The sequence below is a fragment of the Rhincodon typus genome, chromosome 22 (assembly GCF_021869965.1).
Source record: "Rhincodon typus isolate 14 chromosome 22, sRhiTyp1.1, whole genome shotgun sequence".
In the NCBI taxonomy this organism is placed as follows: domain Eukaryota; kingdom Metazoa; phylum Chordata; class Chondrichthyes; order Orectolobiformes; family Rhincodontidae; genus Rhincodon; species Rhincodon typus.
Genome location: NC_063353.1, coordinates 4,534,372 through 4,553,458, shown reverse-complemented (window position 1 = coordinate 4,553,458; position 19,087 = coordinate 4,534,372). Strand labels below are relative to the sequence as shown.

At 45.7% G+C, this 19,087-nt stretch overlaps 1 protein-coding gene across 1 annotated transcript in view; it reads right to left on the bottom strand.

Moving 5' to 3' along the window:
- The window catches only part of itpr2 (inositol 1,4,5-trisphosphate receptor, type 2), a 200,613-nt gene that overhangs the window by 115,525 nt on the left and 66,001 nt on the right, over positions 1-19,087 (bottom strand). The window contains exons 18-27 of the mRNA XM_048610561.1: positions 16,590-16,775; positions 15,060-15,311; positions 14,213-14,357; positions 13,635-13,785; positions 11,408-11,610; positions 10,123-10,240; positions 7,331-7,382; positions 5,582-5,747; positions 4,951-5,118; positions 2,124-2,213 (exon numbers count right to left, since the gene is read on the bottom strand). Of these exons, the coding sequence (XP_048466518.1) occupies positions 2,124-2,213; positions 4,951-5,118; positions 5,582-5,747; positions 7,331-7,382; positions 10,123-10,240; positions 11,408-11,610; positions 13,635-13,785; positions 14,213-14,357; positions 15,060-15,311; positions 16,590-16,775 (1,531 nt within the window). The remainder of the gene's footprint in view (positions 1-2,123; positions 2,214-4,950; positions 5,119-5,581; positions 5,748-7,330; positions 7,383-10,122; positions 10,241-11,407; positions 11,611-13,634; positions 13,786-14,212; positions 14,358-15,059; positions 15,312-16,589; positions 16,776-19,087) is intronic.

Genomic DNA, 19,087 nt, shown 5'->3' with positions numbered 1-19,087 from the left:
CAGACCAGGTGAGGATGGCAGGTTTCCTTCCCTGAAGGACATTAGTGAACCGGATGGGGGTTTACAATAATCAACATGGTTGCCATTAGGTCAGTTTTACAATTCAAGGTCTTTGTGAAATTTTAATTCAATAATCTGCCATGATGGGATTCGAACCCAAGTGCCCAGGACAATAACTTGGAGTTTGGGATTACCAACCCAGTGACTTGCTTTGACAGAGACTGATAATACAATGAGCAGCCTGGATTATCAGCCTCACTGATGGTCTAGTACAGAATGAGTTGACACTAGAGTCGAACAGACTGGTTTTTAAGCAGTTGGTGTCTTTCTGGAGCACTCAGAGTGTTTGGAATGGACGATGGCTGGTGTCGGGTGTTACAATGGGGTTTAAGGTTCCCACAGACTGTACACACAGGCAGTGACACTGACAACATATCCAGAGCTCACACGACTACGGCAAGCCAGCTGGTACAATTACATCCTCCAAACACGGAGAGTTTTGACTTTGGAGTCCAATTGGGAGTTGGGCTAATCCTTGCTCATGCACAGTATAGAAGGTAAGTGCTTTAACAGCTAACAGATGGCACCCATGATGGGAGGCAACTGTCAGAGAAAAGCAGAGGGAAACTTTAGAATCATAGAATCCCTACAAGTGCAGAAAGAGGCTGTTCAGACCACAGAGTCTGCACTGACTCTATCCCTGTAACCCTGGACTCACCACAGCCCCAATCCTCCTAATTTGCACATCTTTGGACGGCAATTTTCCAAGGATTTCCTCCCTTATTAGACCCGGATTTCTCTCAACTTCTTTGCGTTCTCCCAGGATGTTATGTGGGTGCAAAGGGGAGTTGGGAGCACAATTCTTTGAACATTATCCGGAAAGGACCATTTGTTTTTAATCCTGCCCGTCATTGCCATACATTACCAGGCCATACAAGACATTAGGAGTGATAATAACAGAAAGAAAAACTTCAGCAGGTCAAGCAGTATCCATGCAGGGAGTTAATGTTCTATTACCCCAATGCACTTTGTATGGTATGATCTGCCTGTACTGCACACAAAAAAAAAATTCTCACTGTACCTAGGTACATAGGACAATAGTGAATCAAATTAAATCAAAATATGTCCAGTCAATGTCTCTCAACAAACCGACAGAAAGATAAAAATGTCAGAGTTGCTGACTGGATAGGGCAAGAAGGACGAATGGAGAGAAAAAAAAAAATCAATGATAGAGACCACGGGAGATTTAAGTGAAAAATCTCATGATGCATCAGTCATAAAACAGCAGTGACAGATACAGCAAAGGAGCAAGGACGAGGAAGGAGTCACTCCTGATAAAAAAAAAATCAGAATGCCACATGAAAACATAAAGAAACCAACGTGAAGGCCAAATGAACAAAACAGGGGGAGAAAAGGGCAGGAAAAACAGAACAAGAGCAGGGTAAAACAGCTGATCTCAAGGTGATAGAACTTGATGCTAAGGAGACTGTGGTGCTGGAGAAGCTGGTTTAACTCTTTGTAGACAGATTCATCGCGGTTTCCAAAGAAGTATTTGTCCCACTGTCATTTACTACATGGCACTGCTTCTGTCTTCCTGTCCCCATACATAAACATTTTAGGGTTAATCTAAAAGCTATAGTTTGATTCAGGTATCTCAGACAGAATGCAGCAGTTAATTCCTGGTGACTAGGAGATAGCAAGGACTGCCGATGCTGGAAGTCAGAGTCGATAAAATGTGGAGATGGAGAAGCACAGCAGGTCAGGGAGCATCCAAGGAGCAGGAAAGTTAACATTTCGGATCTGGACCCTTCAGCAGGAGTCCTGAAGAAAGGGTCCGGACCAGAAACATGGACTTTCCTGCTCCTCCGATATGGTCTGACCAGCTGCGCTTCTCCAGTTCCACATTTTACCAACTTTAATTCCTGGCACCTCATACATAGACGGTTAGATTCAAGGGATGCATGGCCTTCTTCCAGAAACTTCCAAAAGGATGATCCGGTGGTCTCAAATACCAGCTTGCGACACATATACAAAATGGGCCGTGTATTATGGAGAACAATCCTGCAGCGTACACTTTGATTTTGTGCAGTTACTAGGTAACACGGCCGCCAAGGTTTACTCACCTCTTTCACAACCCTGTAGTTGTTGCTACTGTTGATATCAATTTGCGGTTTCTTGTTGCCGTCTTGCACAGGGCTCAGAATTCCGGGATCCTTCAAAAGGGAAACAGGTCAAGGAAAAGATCAAGGCAGGAATTATTACACTTAGAAAAGAATAAACGTTAAATCTACCGCCTCAGTAAAACTGCATTTTTTTCTATTACCCAAGAGTCCAACGGGATCTTGATCAGATGGGCCAATGGGCTGAGGAGTGGCAGATGGCATTTAATTCCGATAAATGTGAGGTGTTGCATTTTGCTAAGACGAACCAGGGCAGGACTTATACACTTAATGGTTGGGCACCAGGTAAAGAGTCCTAGGGATGCAGGTACATAGTTCCCGGGAAGTGGAGCTGCAGGTAGACAGGGTGATGAAGAAGGCATTTGGTACACTTGCCTTTATTGGTCAGAGCATTGAGTATAGGAGCTGGAACGTCACATGGTGGATGTACAGGACATTGGTAAGGCCACCTTTAGAGTACTGTGTACAATTCTGGTTACCCTGTTATAGGAAGGATATTATTAAATTGGAAAGGGTACAGAAAAGATTTACAAGGATGTTACTGGGACTGGAGGGTTTGAATTATAAGGAGAGTTGGATAGGCTGGAACGATTTTTCTGATGGAGCATCGGAGGTTGAGGGGTGACCTTAGAAAGGTTTATAAGTTCACGAGGGGCATAGATAAGGTCAATAGCCAAGGTCTTTCCATAGGGTAAGCAAGTTCAAAACTACAGGGCATAGGTTTAAGGTGAAAGATTTAAAAGGGACCCGAGAGGCAACATCTTCCATGCAAAGGGTGGTTTGTACGTGGAATGAACTGCCAGAGGAGCTGCTGGAGGCTGGTACATTAACAACATTTAAAAGACATTTAGAAGGTACACAGATAGGAAAGGTTGAGATGAACACAGGCCAAATGCAGGCAAGTGGGACGAGTTGAGTTTGAATGTGATCAGCATGGATGTGCTGGACCAAAGGGGCTGTTTGCCTGCTGTATGACTCTATGACTCTACTTCAAGACCGAGTCAATACACCTTGGTCTTCAACAGAGTGAGCTGAATAGATAGGAGATGGTGAGGGGGACGGACTGGTGGCAGTGACGGCCTGGGCAGGAGGCCCAATGTGACAAGGAGGGAGGGAATAGCTGGCGGAGGTGATGAGGAGGATTGGAACAATGTAAGGAACGACAGATAGCCAGCCAGTGTGGGCTGGATGTGATGACAGTAGTGAGCGCCCAGGGAGCTACCTGTCACCAAGGAAGGATTGCCCAAGCATCTGAGAGCTATTTCTCTGGAAAGTGTCATGTACTTCTTTTTCCCCCAGAATCAGAAAACAGGCTAGATCGACATTTACAAAAACTACCGAGGGACAAAACATGTCCCCATTCCACTTCTCAGAGCACAGCTTGATGGGGGACAAGGTGATTAACAACAATGGGCCTAGGAGATGGTGCGCAGACAGGACGTGCCACACATTTTTCAGTTCAGAAAGTATCAAGCAGGGGGCACAATGAGTAACCTGGCTACACTGTTTTATTCATTCATTAGGTCAGGGCGTTGCTGGCTGGACCAGCATTTACTGCCCATCCCTAACTGCCCCCCCAGACGGCAGTGAAGAGTCAACCACATTGCTGTGAGTCTGGAGTTACATTAGGCCAGACCGGGTAAGGATGGCAGTTTCCTTCCCTAAATGGTCATTAGTGAACCAGATGGGTTTTTCCAACAATCAGCAATGCATTCACGAGCATCATGAGACTCTAAATTCCAAATGTTTTAAAAAATGATTCAAATTCCACCATCAGTCGTGGTGGGATTCAAACCCAGGTCCCCCTGAACACTACCTGGGTCTCCATATTAACAGTCCAGCGATAATAGCACTAGGCCATTGCCTCCCCATGATTTCTAAATTTCCCCCTACTAGAAAAAATTGTTTCTCTTTCTCGCTCCATTCTGTCTGCAAATCGCTAAATTCAAAAGTCTGAGGCACTCTAATTTTTCACGGAACATGGGTGTCACCGGCTGGGCCATCCCAAATTGCCCTGATGAAGGTGGTGGTGAGCGGCCTTCTTGAGAATGCACCAGCACCAGTTGATGATGACAGACAGTTAACTGTCAAACCTTGTTAAACCAGACGGGGTTGCCTTTGATTGGTCGGGGGATTGCATTGAGAAATGAACCACAGAATAGCTCTTTTCTTGACTTGAAACAGCTGCAGTGCCTGTACACATTCTTTCTGCAAAGAGAAAGAACTTTTGTGTTGATATATGTTGCTTCCAGTTCAGGAAAGTGCACAGCAGTATGCACCTGACAATCAGAAGGAGGCTGTATAATTATCCACACACTTGGGGTTATTTAGCAAATGTTGTCCAATTGCTCAATCAGATCAAATGATGGACATTGTGTCATGAGTTTTACAAGGGCAGGCTGGTCAGGTACCTTCAATACCTTGAAGTCTCCTTGAAGACCTGAAAAATGAGTCCAATTGGCATGAACTCCCACTAGCAATGAATTAATCCTAGAGAGATGTGCTGGTTATGTGGCCAGGGTTTGTTTCTAGAACGATGTTCCCAAAGGTGAAAAAAAGGTAGAGGTTTGGCTTATCGTCTACTGGTACTTTACATCTTCATCAGCGTTAATGCTGAAAGGTTCGAGTCTTTCATTAGCGCAAAGATCATCAAAACGTTTGTGTGAGCTTGAAGTTTTGACAACACTGTGCTGGTTCCACCAATTTGAGGTAAAATACACTGGAAAACCAGGGTCCGAATGGAAAGCCCAGGTCTTTGTCCTGAACACACCTCAGATTTCACATCGTCTGCTCCTTCAGTCTGGGTCTCACTGCCGCCGTAACTTCCTCTCTTTTCCACCCACAGTTCTGATTTTTCCACTGTTAACCGCAACAAGTCCAGGTCTGCTTTAATTTGCTTGTAATTGTCCACATCCTGAGAGGAAACCAACAACTGGACCTGGAACGCAAGACAGAGGGGGAAAACAAGATGTGTTAGTCTTTAAAATATCAATTCTTTCAAACTTAAAAGAAAGAAAAATGAAAAGGAAAGACTTTGCACAGCTATTGGCTCACTGAAGCTCTCCTGGGACAGTCACATATCTTTTGCCCTCCACATACATGAAACCATCCAAATTTCTGTTTAATCCACACCAGGGACTGTTCAGCCATCTTCTGCGACACCATGCTGTTACCCCTCACAATCTCATCCTCAAGGTCAAACCTCTCGTCACCCCCAGGTGCAGAATCCAACCCAGCTTTGTAAGGGAAAGGAAGACAGGCTCAAGGTGGTCAACTCTTGTTCCTGTGAACAGATGGAAGGAGAGACAGAGAGAGAGAGCGAGAGAGAGAGAGAGCGCGAGAGAATGAAGGAAGACAATGAAATGCAAGGGAACTGGCACCACAATGAAGTGAGCACTGACCTGTTTAAAGGCTTGAAGGAGCTCTGCTCTCTGACTGAAGTGTTTGAAGAGGAGCTGTAAGGCACCAGACACAAGCGGGGGATAATCGTGTTTAATCAGGTGTATGAGCACTCGCAGAAACGTTCTCCCTCCTTCGTCATCCAGCTCCACTGGGTTTTTCTCTTGGCTACAGAGCAGGATTAAATTATTAGCACAGACTTTACATGTTGAATTGTAATTTACATTTCTCCAGAACTGCACTGTCAATTGAGAGCATGTCATTGAAGAGCAGTCGCTGTTGGAAATGGAGGCCACAGGGAAATTAATCTGTGCGCAGCAAGTTACTTGAACAGCAATGGGATAAACAGATAAAACAATAGCAATTTTTAAAAACTAAATTGTTTTATTTGTTCACAGTAGGTGGGTATTGCTGGCTAGGCCAGCATTAATTGCAAATCTCTCTCAGCCCCTTGAGGTGGTGGGGAGCTGCCTTCCTGAACCACATGCAGTCCATGTGCTGTAGGACCACCCACAATGCCCTTACGGAGGGAATTCCAGGATTTTGACCCAGCGACAGTGAAGGAACGGCGAGATATTTCCAGGTCAGGATGGTGAGTGACTTGGAGGGGATGGTGATCCCATATATCTTGTCCTTCTGGATGGAAGTGGTCGTGGGTTTGGAAGGTGCTGCCTGAGGATCTTTGGTGAATTTCTGCAGCGCATCTTGTAGATGGTACACACTGCTGATACTGAGCATCGGCGGTGGAGGGAGTGGGGGTGTTGCACATGGTGGATGGGATGAAAATCAAGCCGGCTTTGTCCTGGATGGTGTCAAGCTTCTTGAGTGTTGTTGGGGCTGCACCCATCCAGGCAAGTGGGGAGTATTCCATCACATTCCTGCCTTGTGCCTTGTAGATGGTGGACAGGCTTTGGGGAGTCAGGAGGTGAGTTACTCATCGCGATATTCCTAGCCTCTGACCTGCTCTTGTAGCCACTGTGTTTACGTGGTGTGTGCAGTTCAGTTTCTGGATTGTGAAGTCTTTGGAGCGGGACTAGAATACACCGCTTTTAGGTCCAGAAGACACAGCGAACGAGGCACAAACTCCTCCTAATATACAACCACTCAAAAAAAAATATTTGCAGCATAACATGTTGTTGGAGGAAATTCAAGGGACCACAGATTCAAACCCAGCCATCCTAGTGCTTTCTCTCAGCTGGATCAGTGCGTAGCATGAGGTGCTAAGACTGATTAATTCCCCAAACTATCATGTTGTGGAAAATTCTGGAAACCAAGCCAGAATTCCACTCCATATTTAAACTGGCCAACAACAGTTCCATGGTGGCATTGTTCCAAGTGAGTGAAAGGGTATACTGTGACGGAAAACCTGTTTCAGGGAATAGGTATAACACTTGCAAGTTTGCAATATCTTAGAGCTAAAAGGATCAAATATTCATAATTCGTGAAGCGTACCGTGTTTCTTGCAGCTACACCATTTACCTTACATTGCGAACAATGAATATTAAGCCTTCCTTGGAGGCTCAGCCAGTAAATGTTGCAGCTTGCTTCCAAGAATGATTCATTAATTGACTACGGTAGCTATAAGTAGAGGTGAATTTTGTCTTTACTTCAGACTATTTAAATACACAGGCCAGCAACTTGGGGAGGTGTCTATTCATCACATTACAATATCAGAGTCACAAACCTTTACCGCTAAAAAGTTTTTAACCATAAAGTACAGAGAGAAGAAACCAAATGTCAGTGCTCCGTACCTTCCTGCAAACATTGTCTCAGCCTGTTCACCAATTCCCTCGAGGTCTGGTACTATACAAAACAAAACAAAACAAAACAAGGTCACTTTAAAAAACAACCTCCTCAAAATACCAGCATTGTGATCCTTTCCAGATTAAATTACACTCCAACCACTCCTCAAAGAATAACGATCAAATAACATTCAGACGTTTGGCTACAAGTGACACTGACCCAACGACCTGTCACACATCTCTAACTGAGGGAGGCCTGGGGACTTGAAGATCAGCAGAGATGGACAAACAGACTGCTGAATCAATATCACCCGAAATACATCAAATACACCGCATTTCACTTGGACAGAGATCACTGAACACCGCTGGAGGATTTCAAGACTAGGGAACATATTTTTGAGGCCAGAGGGGAGAGATTTAAAAAAAAAGACGAGGGGCCAATTTTTTTTTTTAAACTCAGACAGTAGTTCATGTGTGGAATGAACTTCCTGAGGATGTGGTGGACGCAGAGACAGTCACAACATTTTTAAAAAAAAACACCCAGATAAGTACATGAATGGGTAAGGTTTGAAGGGATGTGGATCTGGAGCAAGCAGGCGGGACCAGTTTAGTTTGGGATTATGTTCGGACTGAAGGGTCTGTTTCCATGTTGTATGACTGTATGATTATGAGCTTCTGCATTCCATCTCTACTGTCCAACCCATAAGACTGTAAGACACAGAAACAGAACTCAGGCCATTCAACCCTTCGAGTCTCTCCGCAATTCAATCATGGTGGATAAGTTTCTCAACCCCATTCTTCCGCTTTCTCCCCGTAACCCTTGATCCCCTTGACAATCAAAAACCTATCGATCTCAGTCTTAAATGTACTCAATGACCTGGTCTCTTCAGCCTTCGGTGGCAGCGAATTCCATAGATTCACCACTCTCTGGCTGAAGATGTTTCTCCTTATCTCCATTCTAAAGCGTCTTCCTTTACTCCAAGGCTGTGCCCTCGGATCCTAGACTCTCCTACCAATGGAAGCATCTTCCCATCATCCACTCTGTCCAGGCCATTCAGTATTCTGTAAGTTTCAATTAGATCTCTCCTCATTCTTCCAAACTTCGAGTATGGACACTAAGTCCTCAAATTGTCCTCATATGTTAAGCCTTTCATTCCTGGGATCATTCTTGTGAATCTCCTCTGGACCTGATCCAGGGCCAGTACATCCTTCCTGAGGTAGGGGCCCAAAATTGCTCACAATACTCTAAATGTGGCCTGACCAGAGCTTTATAAAGCCTCAGAAGTACATCACTGCTTTTATAATCTAGTTCTCTTGAGATAAGTGCCAACATTGTATTTGCCTTCCTAAATACCAACTCAACCTGTAAGTTTACCTTAAGAGAAACATGGACCATGACTCCCAAGACCCTTTGGACTTCAGATTTTTTAATTTTCTCCCCATTTAGAAAATAGCCCATGCCTCTATTCTTCCTAGCAAAGTGCATGGCCTCTCACTTTCCGACATGTTAATTAAGGGATAATCAGGTGAGGAATTGTCTGGTTAATTGGTAAAAGGTAATCTGTGTATTTTAGATTAGGTTTGCGATGTCCGAGTGGAAATAAAATGCTGATGGGAAAGGCATATGCCTGGACGCTATCTGAGCGACCTTTGACCTAATGGGTTTAATACCCACATGTACCAGAGCAATGTCACACAGTCTGGTCAGATTACACAGAATCAGAGCTGGAACCTTACCATTTCCTATCCTACAAAGCCTTGTCTCAAATTGTTTTATAAAACCTGTTCATGTTCACAAGCATGAAGACCTACCCTTATAAATGCTTACAGAGTCTCAGGCGATACAGCCGCTCAGTGGTTAGCACTGCTGCCTCACAAGGACCCACGTTCGATTCCACCCTCCAACAGACTGTCTGTGTGCAGTTTGCACATTGTCCCAGTGTCTGCATGGGTTTCCTCCCACAGTCCAAATGTGTGCAGATTAGGGTGGATCGGCCATGCTAAATTGCCCGTAGTGTGCAAAGATGTGCAGGCTAGGGGGTCTAGACATGGGAAATGCAGATTTACAGGGATTGCGTAGGGAGATGGGTCTGGGTGGGATGTTCTTTAGAGGGATGGTGTGGACTCAAATGGGCCAAATGGCCTGCTTCCACACTGTAGGGATTCTACAATTGAAGACAGAGGACAGACAGCGTGAGAGAGCTACAGAGCAAGAAAAAAAAAATGAGGAAAATGAAAAAGGATAAGGAGGGTGGAGAAAGGAGAAAAGCAAAGTGTGTGACAAGGCCACCGTGTCTTATCCTCCTCGCTCAGCAGGAGCCTGGGGCAAAAGGAGCGTTCAGAGCAAATCAGTTACTTTGACAGAATGTGGGATCCGTGACCCAGTGAGTCCCAACGCGAGAGAGAATGCGAGAGAGAGAGCGAGTGATATTCTATTCCATCATTCCAAACCAGCCCATAACACAGTTGCACATTTCACACTGATCATATATAAAGCAAGGGTGCTATGCATAATGTAAACCAGACACACGGCAGCATGCAGCTATTTGTAGCATTCTAGTTAACAGTGAATCACTCGGCCCCAGAATATTTTTGCTGCATAGAGGAAATCAAAATGATCAGCACAACATTCAAACTTCCAAATTGCAACAATCCAACTCGGATTTCCTCTTTATCTTGACCAGAGGATGAGAAACAGCTTTGGACCAAAAGCAGTCACCCCGAAAACAGTCATCAGCCCAACTGAGAGAGAGAGAGAGGAACTTCCTTTCAGAAGGACAGAAAGGGAGGCGTACACTCACCCGTGGTTTCCGTCAATAAACCCGCTGAGGAGTCAACGGAATTGTTCTCTCCAAATTCTTTCTTGTAGATCGACAGCATGTAGGAGATGCGATAGTCCAGCCTGACGCTGAGGATGAACTGAAAAGTAAAGCCCTTTTCACAATTCCAGGCAGGTGCAGATGGACTTTAACAAGGGGTCAGGATCAAACATGCTGGGGTGAATTTTCAAAACAGAAAGCTTTCAGGTTTGTTAAATGGTCAGCCACCACCAAATGAGTTGGTGAGGTTAGATGTAGAGAGACAACAGGAGAGACAAAAACAAGGAGACTATAAATATCTGAAAGCAGTTAATAAATCCAATAGAGACATCAGGAAAAAGAAAGCCTTTACTCATTGAGGATCGAGAATGCACAACTTGCTACTAGAGAGCAGTTCAGGTGAACAGCCTACTGTATACACTTGGCTAAACATCAAGACTCTCAAAATTTTTTGACAATAAAGTAAGGAGTTGACTTTCACAGAAGCAGCATATAGAGACTCCCACTGCACAGCTGACAGTTTCCCTGACCTCAAAACTACCATAAAACGGAGCCAAAGGCACATGCACAAATATGCCGAGGGAGACAGCTGCCTTCAATGGTGTACTTGTCAATGATTCTACCAGATAGACAAGCACCAGGGGCAGTCTGACTTTAAACAGTGCGCTGATGCAAATACGAAGGGATTGGTTTCTAAACTAAACCACTGACACCAGGGTCACTTGGCCAAACTTTCACACAAGATGAACCACAACCCAAGTGTACATGGCACATGCATTGAAGGGGGAAATCGGATCAGCACATTCAGGCCTCCTGCTTGGGTGAGATGGACCAAAGGTGGGACAGGGTCACCTGGGGTCAGAACAGGGCCAAATGGCCTTTTTCTCAGTGGGACGGTCATTTTGGAAAAAAAAAGTCAACCTGTTCAACATTACAACAGGCTTCTGGGGCAGGTGGGACTTAAACCCTGACCTTCAGGCTCTGAGGTAGGGACACTCCAGAATACTATTCTGCAGGGTAAATATCTCACTGGAGTTGTTTAAAAATCAACCTGTTCAGAGATATCAGTCAGTCCAGTCCCTGAATTAGCAGCTTATCCTGTATTTATAGAGCTTGGTGAGATTAATTTAATGAAGACGTTAATGAGCTGCTCTGTAATCACACCCACATTGTACAAAAGCAGCTAACACTGATAAACCTCTCTCCTGGTGCTCGCTACCAAACCCAGGCCATGCCGATAAAAATTTCAAATCTGTGGAGAGCACACCTGCAGGATCTCGATGATTTTCAGCTTTGTATCCATGACGGTCACATCCTCGGTGTCCAGGGCGTGCGGCTGTTTCCCTGGAGCGCTGCGGACCTGGCTGTCGGGATTGTCTGGCAGAACACCAGGCAGGAGGGAACCTCGGCTCAGCACCATCTGAGTCACCATCTCGCCCACTCCATGGATCGTTCGCATCACGTTGTTCCCTGCAAAGGCCGGGGGGAGGGGAGCGACGGAGACAGGTGAGGAGCATGTGGTGCGCTGACTAAGCAGATCGCACTCTCGCCTCGGGGGGGGGGGGGGGGGGGGGGGGGGGGGGTGGTGGAAACAGGATTCTGACTATCCGCTGGGACCCTGGACACCCCTGTATGCGGGCAAAGGGGCAGTTGGGAGCAGGGGCAATTGGACAAAAAAAAGGCAAAGAACAGAAAGGACTTGCATTTACATAGCAACCTCCGGTGTCTCAGAGTACTTCCCAGGGAATGTAGCGCCCCACCGTCATTAGCAACCAGTCTGCACACAGCAAGATCCCACCAGTGACAAAGCATGAACTTCTCAAGGTGCGGTCCAGGGATAAACGTGGAGGAGAATTCCCCTCCCCGTCTTTGAAACTGTGCCACTCGACTTTTCTTCTTTAAAAAAAATTGTGCAACCAGGAGGCCTTAGTTCAACATTTCATTGAAAGGGCTGCACCCATAACAACGCAATGCTCGCTCAGCTGAAAGGGGGAACACTGCTGAAGAGTCTGGAGTGGGATTTGAACCCGTGATATTCTGATGCTGAGCAGAGAGCGCTAGCAACTGAGGTATCCTGGCCAAGAATTGCCCACAGTTTGCATTTGGGTCAGGCATTGTTTGTGGTAGGCTCCTCCCAGTGCCCAGGAGCAGGACAATCTACAAACCTTGCCCCATACATGCCACTCAAAATTCTATCCCCAATATATGTTCACAACAGTGTTGGAGAATGTGATTGGACATCTTTTAGGGGCAAAGCCTCCATCAAAGTTAAAACGAGGGATCTCCGGGATAAAAACTAAATTAGCAATACGTCACATGCAATGTTAATAAAATATCTGCAAATTGTGCAGAACTACAGGTAACACAGTGGCCAAGTGGGTCAGGGGTTTGTTAGTTCAGTTGGCTGGATGGCAGGTTTGTGAGGGAGAGTGATGCCCAACAGCATGGGTTCAAGTCCCGCACTGGCCGAGGTATGCTCCTCCTGTACGTCTCCCCTCATCGGAGGCGTGGTGACCCTCAGGTTAAACCATCACCTCTCTCGAATGAGAGAGAGCAGCTCTATGGTCTGGTAGGGTTGTCAGCGACTTTACTTTTAGTCAAGTGGCATTTGGTGCAGAATATGATGGGAGCTCAAAACAGTAGCGTTCGACTGGATATGGATGGAACACACACCAGACAGCAGACAATGCTGGCCAATTACAGAATCTACAAGCAGGGCAATTCAGGGGCTCAGTGTAAATGGAAATGTCCGAAAATAACAATGCTTTGAAAATAATTTTTTAAATCAGAGTAAAACTAAACTAAAGGCAAACTAATTTCCTCTGCTCAGCATTGTGCGTCAGACCATGTTTTTTGCCAAAAGGTGTAACTTCAGTAATGAGCATCAGCGGTTTCTGTTGGTGGGCAATGTTGGACTAGTGGCACTATCACTAGACGTCAAAACCAATGCTTTGGAGAGAGGGGTTGAAATCTGACCACAGCCTGTGATTGAATTTAAATTCAATGAATAAATCAGGAATTGAAAGCCAGTCCCAGTGATAATGACCATGAATCTACACTGACTTTTGTGAAAACCCATTTGCTTCATGAATGTCCTTAAGGGAAGGAAATCTGACGTAGCCGACTCCAGACCCGCTGCAATGGGGTTGATTCTTAACTACCCTCTGAAGTGGTCTAGAAAACTACTCCTTTTCATTGGAAATTATGGAAGAATAAACAAATATTGGCCTTCCCAGTCACACCTGCATCCCACAAAAGTGCACATTAAAATAATGTACAGCGGCTGAGTTTATTTTCACTGAGGCAGTGATGTCAAGATCATCAGGTCAATACAAAAAAAACTTGATTTTAGTTAAGGTAGCAAAAGCATCAAATCAGGAGGATTAACGAGGGACCGAGGATTCAACAATTTCACACAATAATATTGAGGATTTGTTTTGTTTAGCTTCGCCTGTTCAATCAGAACATGAAATGAGGGCGCGCTCTACACACACCTCCATCCTGAAACTTGCTGAGTCTTTCCAAGTATGATGGTGTAGGATTCTGGACACAGTCCAGGATGGCCAAGAGTGTTCGTGTTAGCCTCAGAAGCTCCCTAAAGCTGTAGAACCCGAAGTAGATTAAGTTCCGGGCTAAATTCACCACCTGGAAATGGAACAGAGAGTGATTTTAGTCAGTGGGTCTGCACTATCAAACTCAATTGTGCTGTCACAGTCAGCAGAAACTGGAAAACTTATTTCCCATTATACAGGGCTCACCCCAGGTCAATGCAGGATCTCATCTCCACGTTAATAATCACATCATAAACCCCAAAAATGAGGAACAGTGTATTTACAGCAAAGAATCGCACAGCATGTAGTTAGGATCTGCAATGCACTGAAATGTGAAAGAGGCAGGTTGAATAAAGGCATTGCAGATGGCACTGGATGGTTCTTTGGATAGAGATGGCATGGAGGGACATAGGGAAAAGGCAGAGGATTGGCACTAGGGGATAGAATCAGTCACGATGGGCTGAAGAGCTTCTTTCTGCTCCGTGATGATTCCGTGATTAATTTCATTCCCTGTTACTCACCACAAAAGTGAGCTTGTTCTTTTCCTTGTCTCCGAATGGGAATGGCTGAGTCACAACATCTTTAAGGTACTCCTCCACAAAATCCACCGTAAGAGCAAACTTGTTCTTTTTATCGTCACGGGAGATGTCTGTCACTGAGTCGTACCTGCCCATGGATAGGAACGTTTAGAGATGCTTCACCAGGCAGGTACCTCATTACACAGCCGACGCACATTGGGATCAATATAATATTGTCATCACAAAAATATGAAAGCAAACAACTTTTCGCACCCAGTGAATGTGGTGTAAAAACATTTAAAATACCAATCCTCTGGAAACCTTTCCTAATATTGTTTTTCTTTCATATAATTGATAAATGCCGATTAAACAGTAAAATATTCTCTTATGAATTGTGTGTAATTCCTCTGGGCTACGGGTGAGTTATACAATATTACATGGAATCAACAATATGAATACAGGCCATTCAGACTGGGCCATTGAATATGTTCGGGCCAGAGTCAGGCAGATTTTTAACCCAACAAGGGGGTCAAGGGTTAATGGGGACGAACAGTAAAATACAGTTGAGGCTACAATTGGCTCAGCCACGACCTTATTAAATGGTACAGGCTAAAGGTAACCCTGCTCCTATTTCTTATGTTCTTGCTAACTGTGCTTTATTCACGCACTCTCTTTCCTGAAGTCGTGACAGGTGCTATACAAGTGCAAATTCTTTAATTCTGCTTGGCTCAAATAATTCTAAGAGAGGATTCAAACCATGAGGTCATCGACTCAGGTGATGCACAGCTAGTTACTTCATCATTCTGCGGCACTGACTAAACAATACGCAAGCTCAGAATCCAAAGCGTACTCGTGAATTGTAATCTTGGTTGGGATTTCGGTCCACAGCCTGGCGTATTTCACCGGGGTGACCAATTCCTGCGGGTCGCGGTCCACATGCATGTGCAGCATCAACCGGCAGAAAGAAGCCCGCAGATCGTACGGGAGATTCTCATCCGACATACAGCGCAGGATGAGATCCACTCCCAGCTGTGTCGAGATCTGGTCGATGGCAAGGTACTGACGATCGAGGCACATTCTCGCAAAAAGGTTCAGCTGGTACCTGTGGGGAACGGAAGGTGGGAAAAAAAGGGCAGTGATTAAAACCACTGTCAACCCGCGTCTGTGACCCTCCTCAAACAGAATCCCTACTGAGTGGAAAGAGTCCATTCAGCCGCTCGAGTCCACACTCTGAAAGGCATCCCACCCAAATTCACACCACCCCCCTCCCCCCAACCCGATCCCTGTAACCTTGCATTTCCCATGGCTAACCCACCCAGCCGGCACATCACGGGGCAATTTCCCATGGCCAATCCACCCTAACCTGCACATCTTTGAACTGTGGGAGGAAACCGGAGCACCCAGAGGAAACCCACACAGACACGGGGAGAATATGCAAACTCCACACAGACAGTCACCCGAGGGTGGAATCGAACCCAGGTCCCTAGCGCTGTGAGGCAGCAGTGCTAACCACTGAGCCAATGCCAGCTCATTTCGAAATGCTGCTGCTCGTATCCAGTCCCAGCAATGCCCACATTTTAAAATTTCCACCCTTGCTTTAGGGGGCGATGCGGATGTCGTAGTAATGTCAATGCTGGTGGGATTTAAATTCAATTCGTAAATCTGGACTATGAAACAGGGCTCAGGAGGAGTGAAGGCCAGGAAATTATCATCATTAATCATTGCAAAAATCCATCTCGCTCATTAGGTCTTGTAGGTCGAGCCCTAAAAGGGGCTCCAGACTCCACTGACACTTTCTGAAATGGCCTAGTAAGACCCTCAATTCAAGGGGCTTGCGGCATGGAGGTAGTGTCCCTACTTCGACACCAGGGGGTCTAGTTTCAACTCCCACCTACACAGTGGTATCTGTCTAATCTGTCTAACCTGTCCGACCAGGTTGATTAAAATAATAAGATCCTCAGTTCTTGGGCGAAATGGGACGGGCAACAAATGCTATCCTTGCCAGTCATGCCCACATCACATGAGCCAATAAAGGAACAACTTAAATATCCTCAATCCCCAACAACCCTCCCAAGATCTCTGGAATTCTCTCCCTAAATCCATCAACGCCCATCTCCTTCAATAAGATGGTCCTTAAAATCGCTCTCTTGGGTCACCAACCCTCACACATCGCCCTCTCTTTGGCTCTGTCATCAGCAGACTCCTGCTGATGCTCAGAGAGGCACCTTGGGACATATTACTAGGTGAAGGAAGCTATATAAATGCAAAAAAGAAAAAAAGTGTTGTTGTGGAAAAAAGAAAGCCAGAGAGTAAATTCAGTCCAACCGTACGTATTTCAAAAGACATTTAAACAAAAACTAGATTACTAAAGAATAATTACCTGTAGTACGTTAAAATGTCCTGATCCTCCTGGTTTCCCTCCTTTGCTTCCTGAGCCAGCTGCCGTATGGATTTGCCGTGTGGCTCTTTGTCTCCATCGATCCAGTACAACCAAACCTCATCCTCATCAACATCATCTTCAAGCAAGGAGTTTTCAATACTCAAATCCCCACGGTTTGATAACAGCCTTTACAGAGCAGAACACTAACGTGAACAATACTCGAGCCACAAATAGCTGTAAACTCCTGCCATGTATAGCACAGGGAGGAGGAAAATCTGACTCACTCAGTTAATGCAAGTTCTAAGCAGAGCAATCTGGTTCATTCCCACCTGCACTGCTCCAACCCCCAGCCCTCAAGCGCCTGTCCATTTTCCTTCTGAAATCATTCACCACCTCAGCTTCCACCCCTTTGAAAGCACAGCGTTCCAGGTCTCAACTGCTTGCTGCGTTAAAAATGTTCTTTCACAAACGTCTCCGTCCCCAAATACTTCTGCTAAAAATTTTAAATCTGCTTCCCTTGCAGAATTAGCCGAGAGGAACAGCTTATCAACCTGGGACTCTCGGTCCCTTCTGACGTACCTCTGCAGGGTCTGAAAACAGCGAGACAGTTTCCACAAGCCTCGTCAACCCTCACCTTTCCAAATAACAAAATCTTTCAGAGCCAGACCTCTTCCTCCAACCCAAATCTCTCAGAAAAACAAATCAAACTGCTCAAAAAACAAAATCTGACCTTCCCAGTTGTTCCCCGCTGTTCTGTCAGCACCACAGACTAACAGTTGTGTTCTGAATATGCTTAACAGAGGAATAATCGGGGTTGTGGGGGTTGAGATGTTGACCGGGGGCAGAAGTTGGCCAGGGAGAACGACTCTTCTTCAGCACCTTGACAAATCGCCCTCAATAAATGGGTGGGATTTCCGTTTAATGTTTCATCCAAAAGGCAGCACCTCCGACAATGCAGCACTCACTCAGTACCGCACTGGAGTCTCAGCATTGGTTTTTCTGCACTTTGCTGTACAAGACATTGCTGAGGCTATTTTTGGAGTACATTGTGGTTGCCCTGCTATGGGAAGGGTGTTATTAAACTGGAAAGGGCGCATTAAAGATTTACAAGGACATTACCAAGACTATAGGGTTTGAATTATAGGGATAGGTTGGATAGGCCGGGACTTTCTCCCTTGGAGCGTAGGAGGCTGAGGGGTGACCTTATAGAGGTTTAATAAAATCGTGAAGGGCATGGATAGGGTGAATAGTCAAGGTCTTTTCCCCAGGATAGGGGAGGCCAAAACCACAGGGCATAGGTTTAAGGTGAGAGGGGAAGGATTTAAAAGGGAGCCGAGGGACCTAACTTTTTCACATTTAGGGTGGTGTGTATATGGAATGTGCTGCTAGAGGAAGTGGTACAATTACATCATTTAAAAGGCATCTGGACGGGTATATGCATAGGAAGGATTTAGAGGGATATGGGCCAAATGCTGGCAAATGGGAATAGCTCAGTATAGGAAACCTGGTCAGCATGGATGAGCTGGGCCAAAGGGTCTGTTTCCGGGTTGTGCGACTCTGAATAAGCCATACTTGAACTCAGGACCCTGTGGTGCAGAGGCAAAGTGTGGCACATCCAACTCCTCAATTCCCATGAGCCTCTGGAAGCAAGGCCCATAAGTCCGTCCACATCAGTGCCTCGTGAAGGAAACTGAACGCAACTACCAGACAGGCTGTGCGGGGAGGAACAGAAAATCCACTTCATCAGCCTGAGATAGTAGGAACTGCCGATGCTGGAGTCAGGGATAGCACAGCGTGGAGCTGGATGAACACAGCAGGCCAGGCAGCATCAGAGGAGCAGGAAAGCTGACGTTTTGGGTCGGGACCCTTCCTCAGAAATTTTTGTTTTTCCGGAGGACGGGTGCCGACCCGAAACGTCGACTTTCCTGCTCCTCTGATGCTGCCTGGCCTGCTGTGCTCCTCCAGCTCCACACGGTTACCACTTCATCAACCAGCCCGGACTGACAGTTTGGGTGCTAAACCATGTTCATCCTTCTGGGACAGACCACAACTGGAGGACACCGTTTAATAATAAAATGGTTTCCCATTAAAAGACAGGGAAAAGTGTTTTATTTTTCTGTCAGAGGCTCGTGCGTCTGTTGAACTCTCCCCCAGACAGTGGCAGGTTCATTCTGTAGACTTCAGGCAGACACACAGACTCCTCACTGACCAAGGAGTCACAGATAGTTGGAGGGAGGTAGGGATGTGGAGTCAAGGGACGGAATGACCTACTCCTGCTCCTAATTGATGCATTCATTCATAGGCTTGTACGTTTATCTAGTAGGCACTGTTTTATTTCAGATTTCCAGCATCTTTGTCCCTTTGTCAGAGCTGCATTGTCACATTGTCACATTTAACTTGAAATAAAAGTGGCAGGTCTGGCAGCATCTACGGGTGGAAGGCAGCTTGGAGTCCAAGAATCATTCTTCCAGGGTCACCAGACCTCGAAACGTTAACTC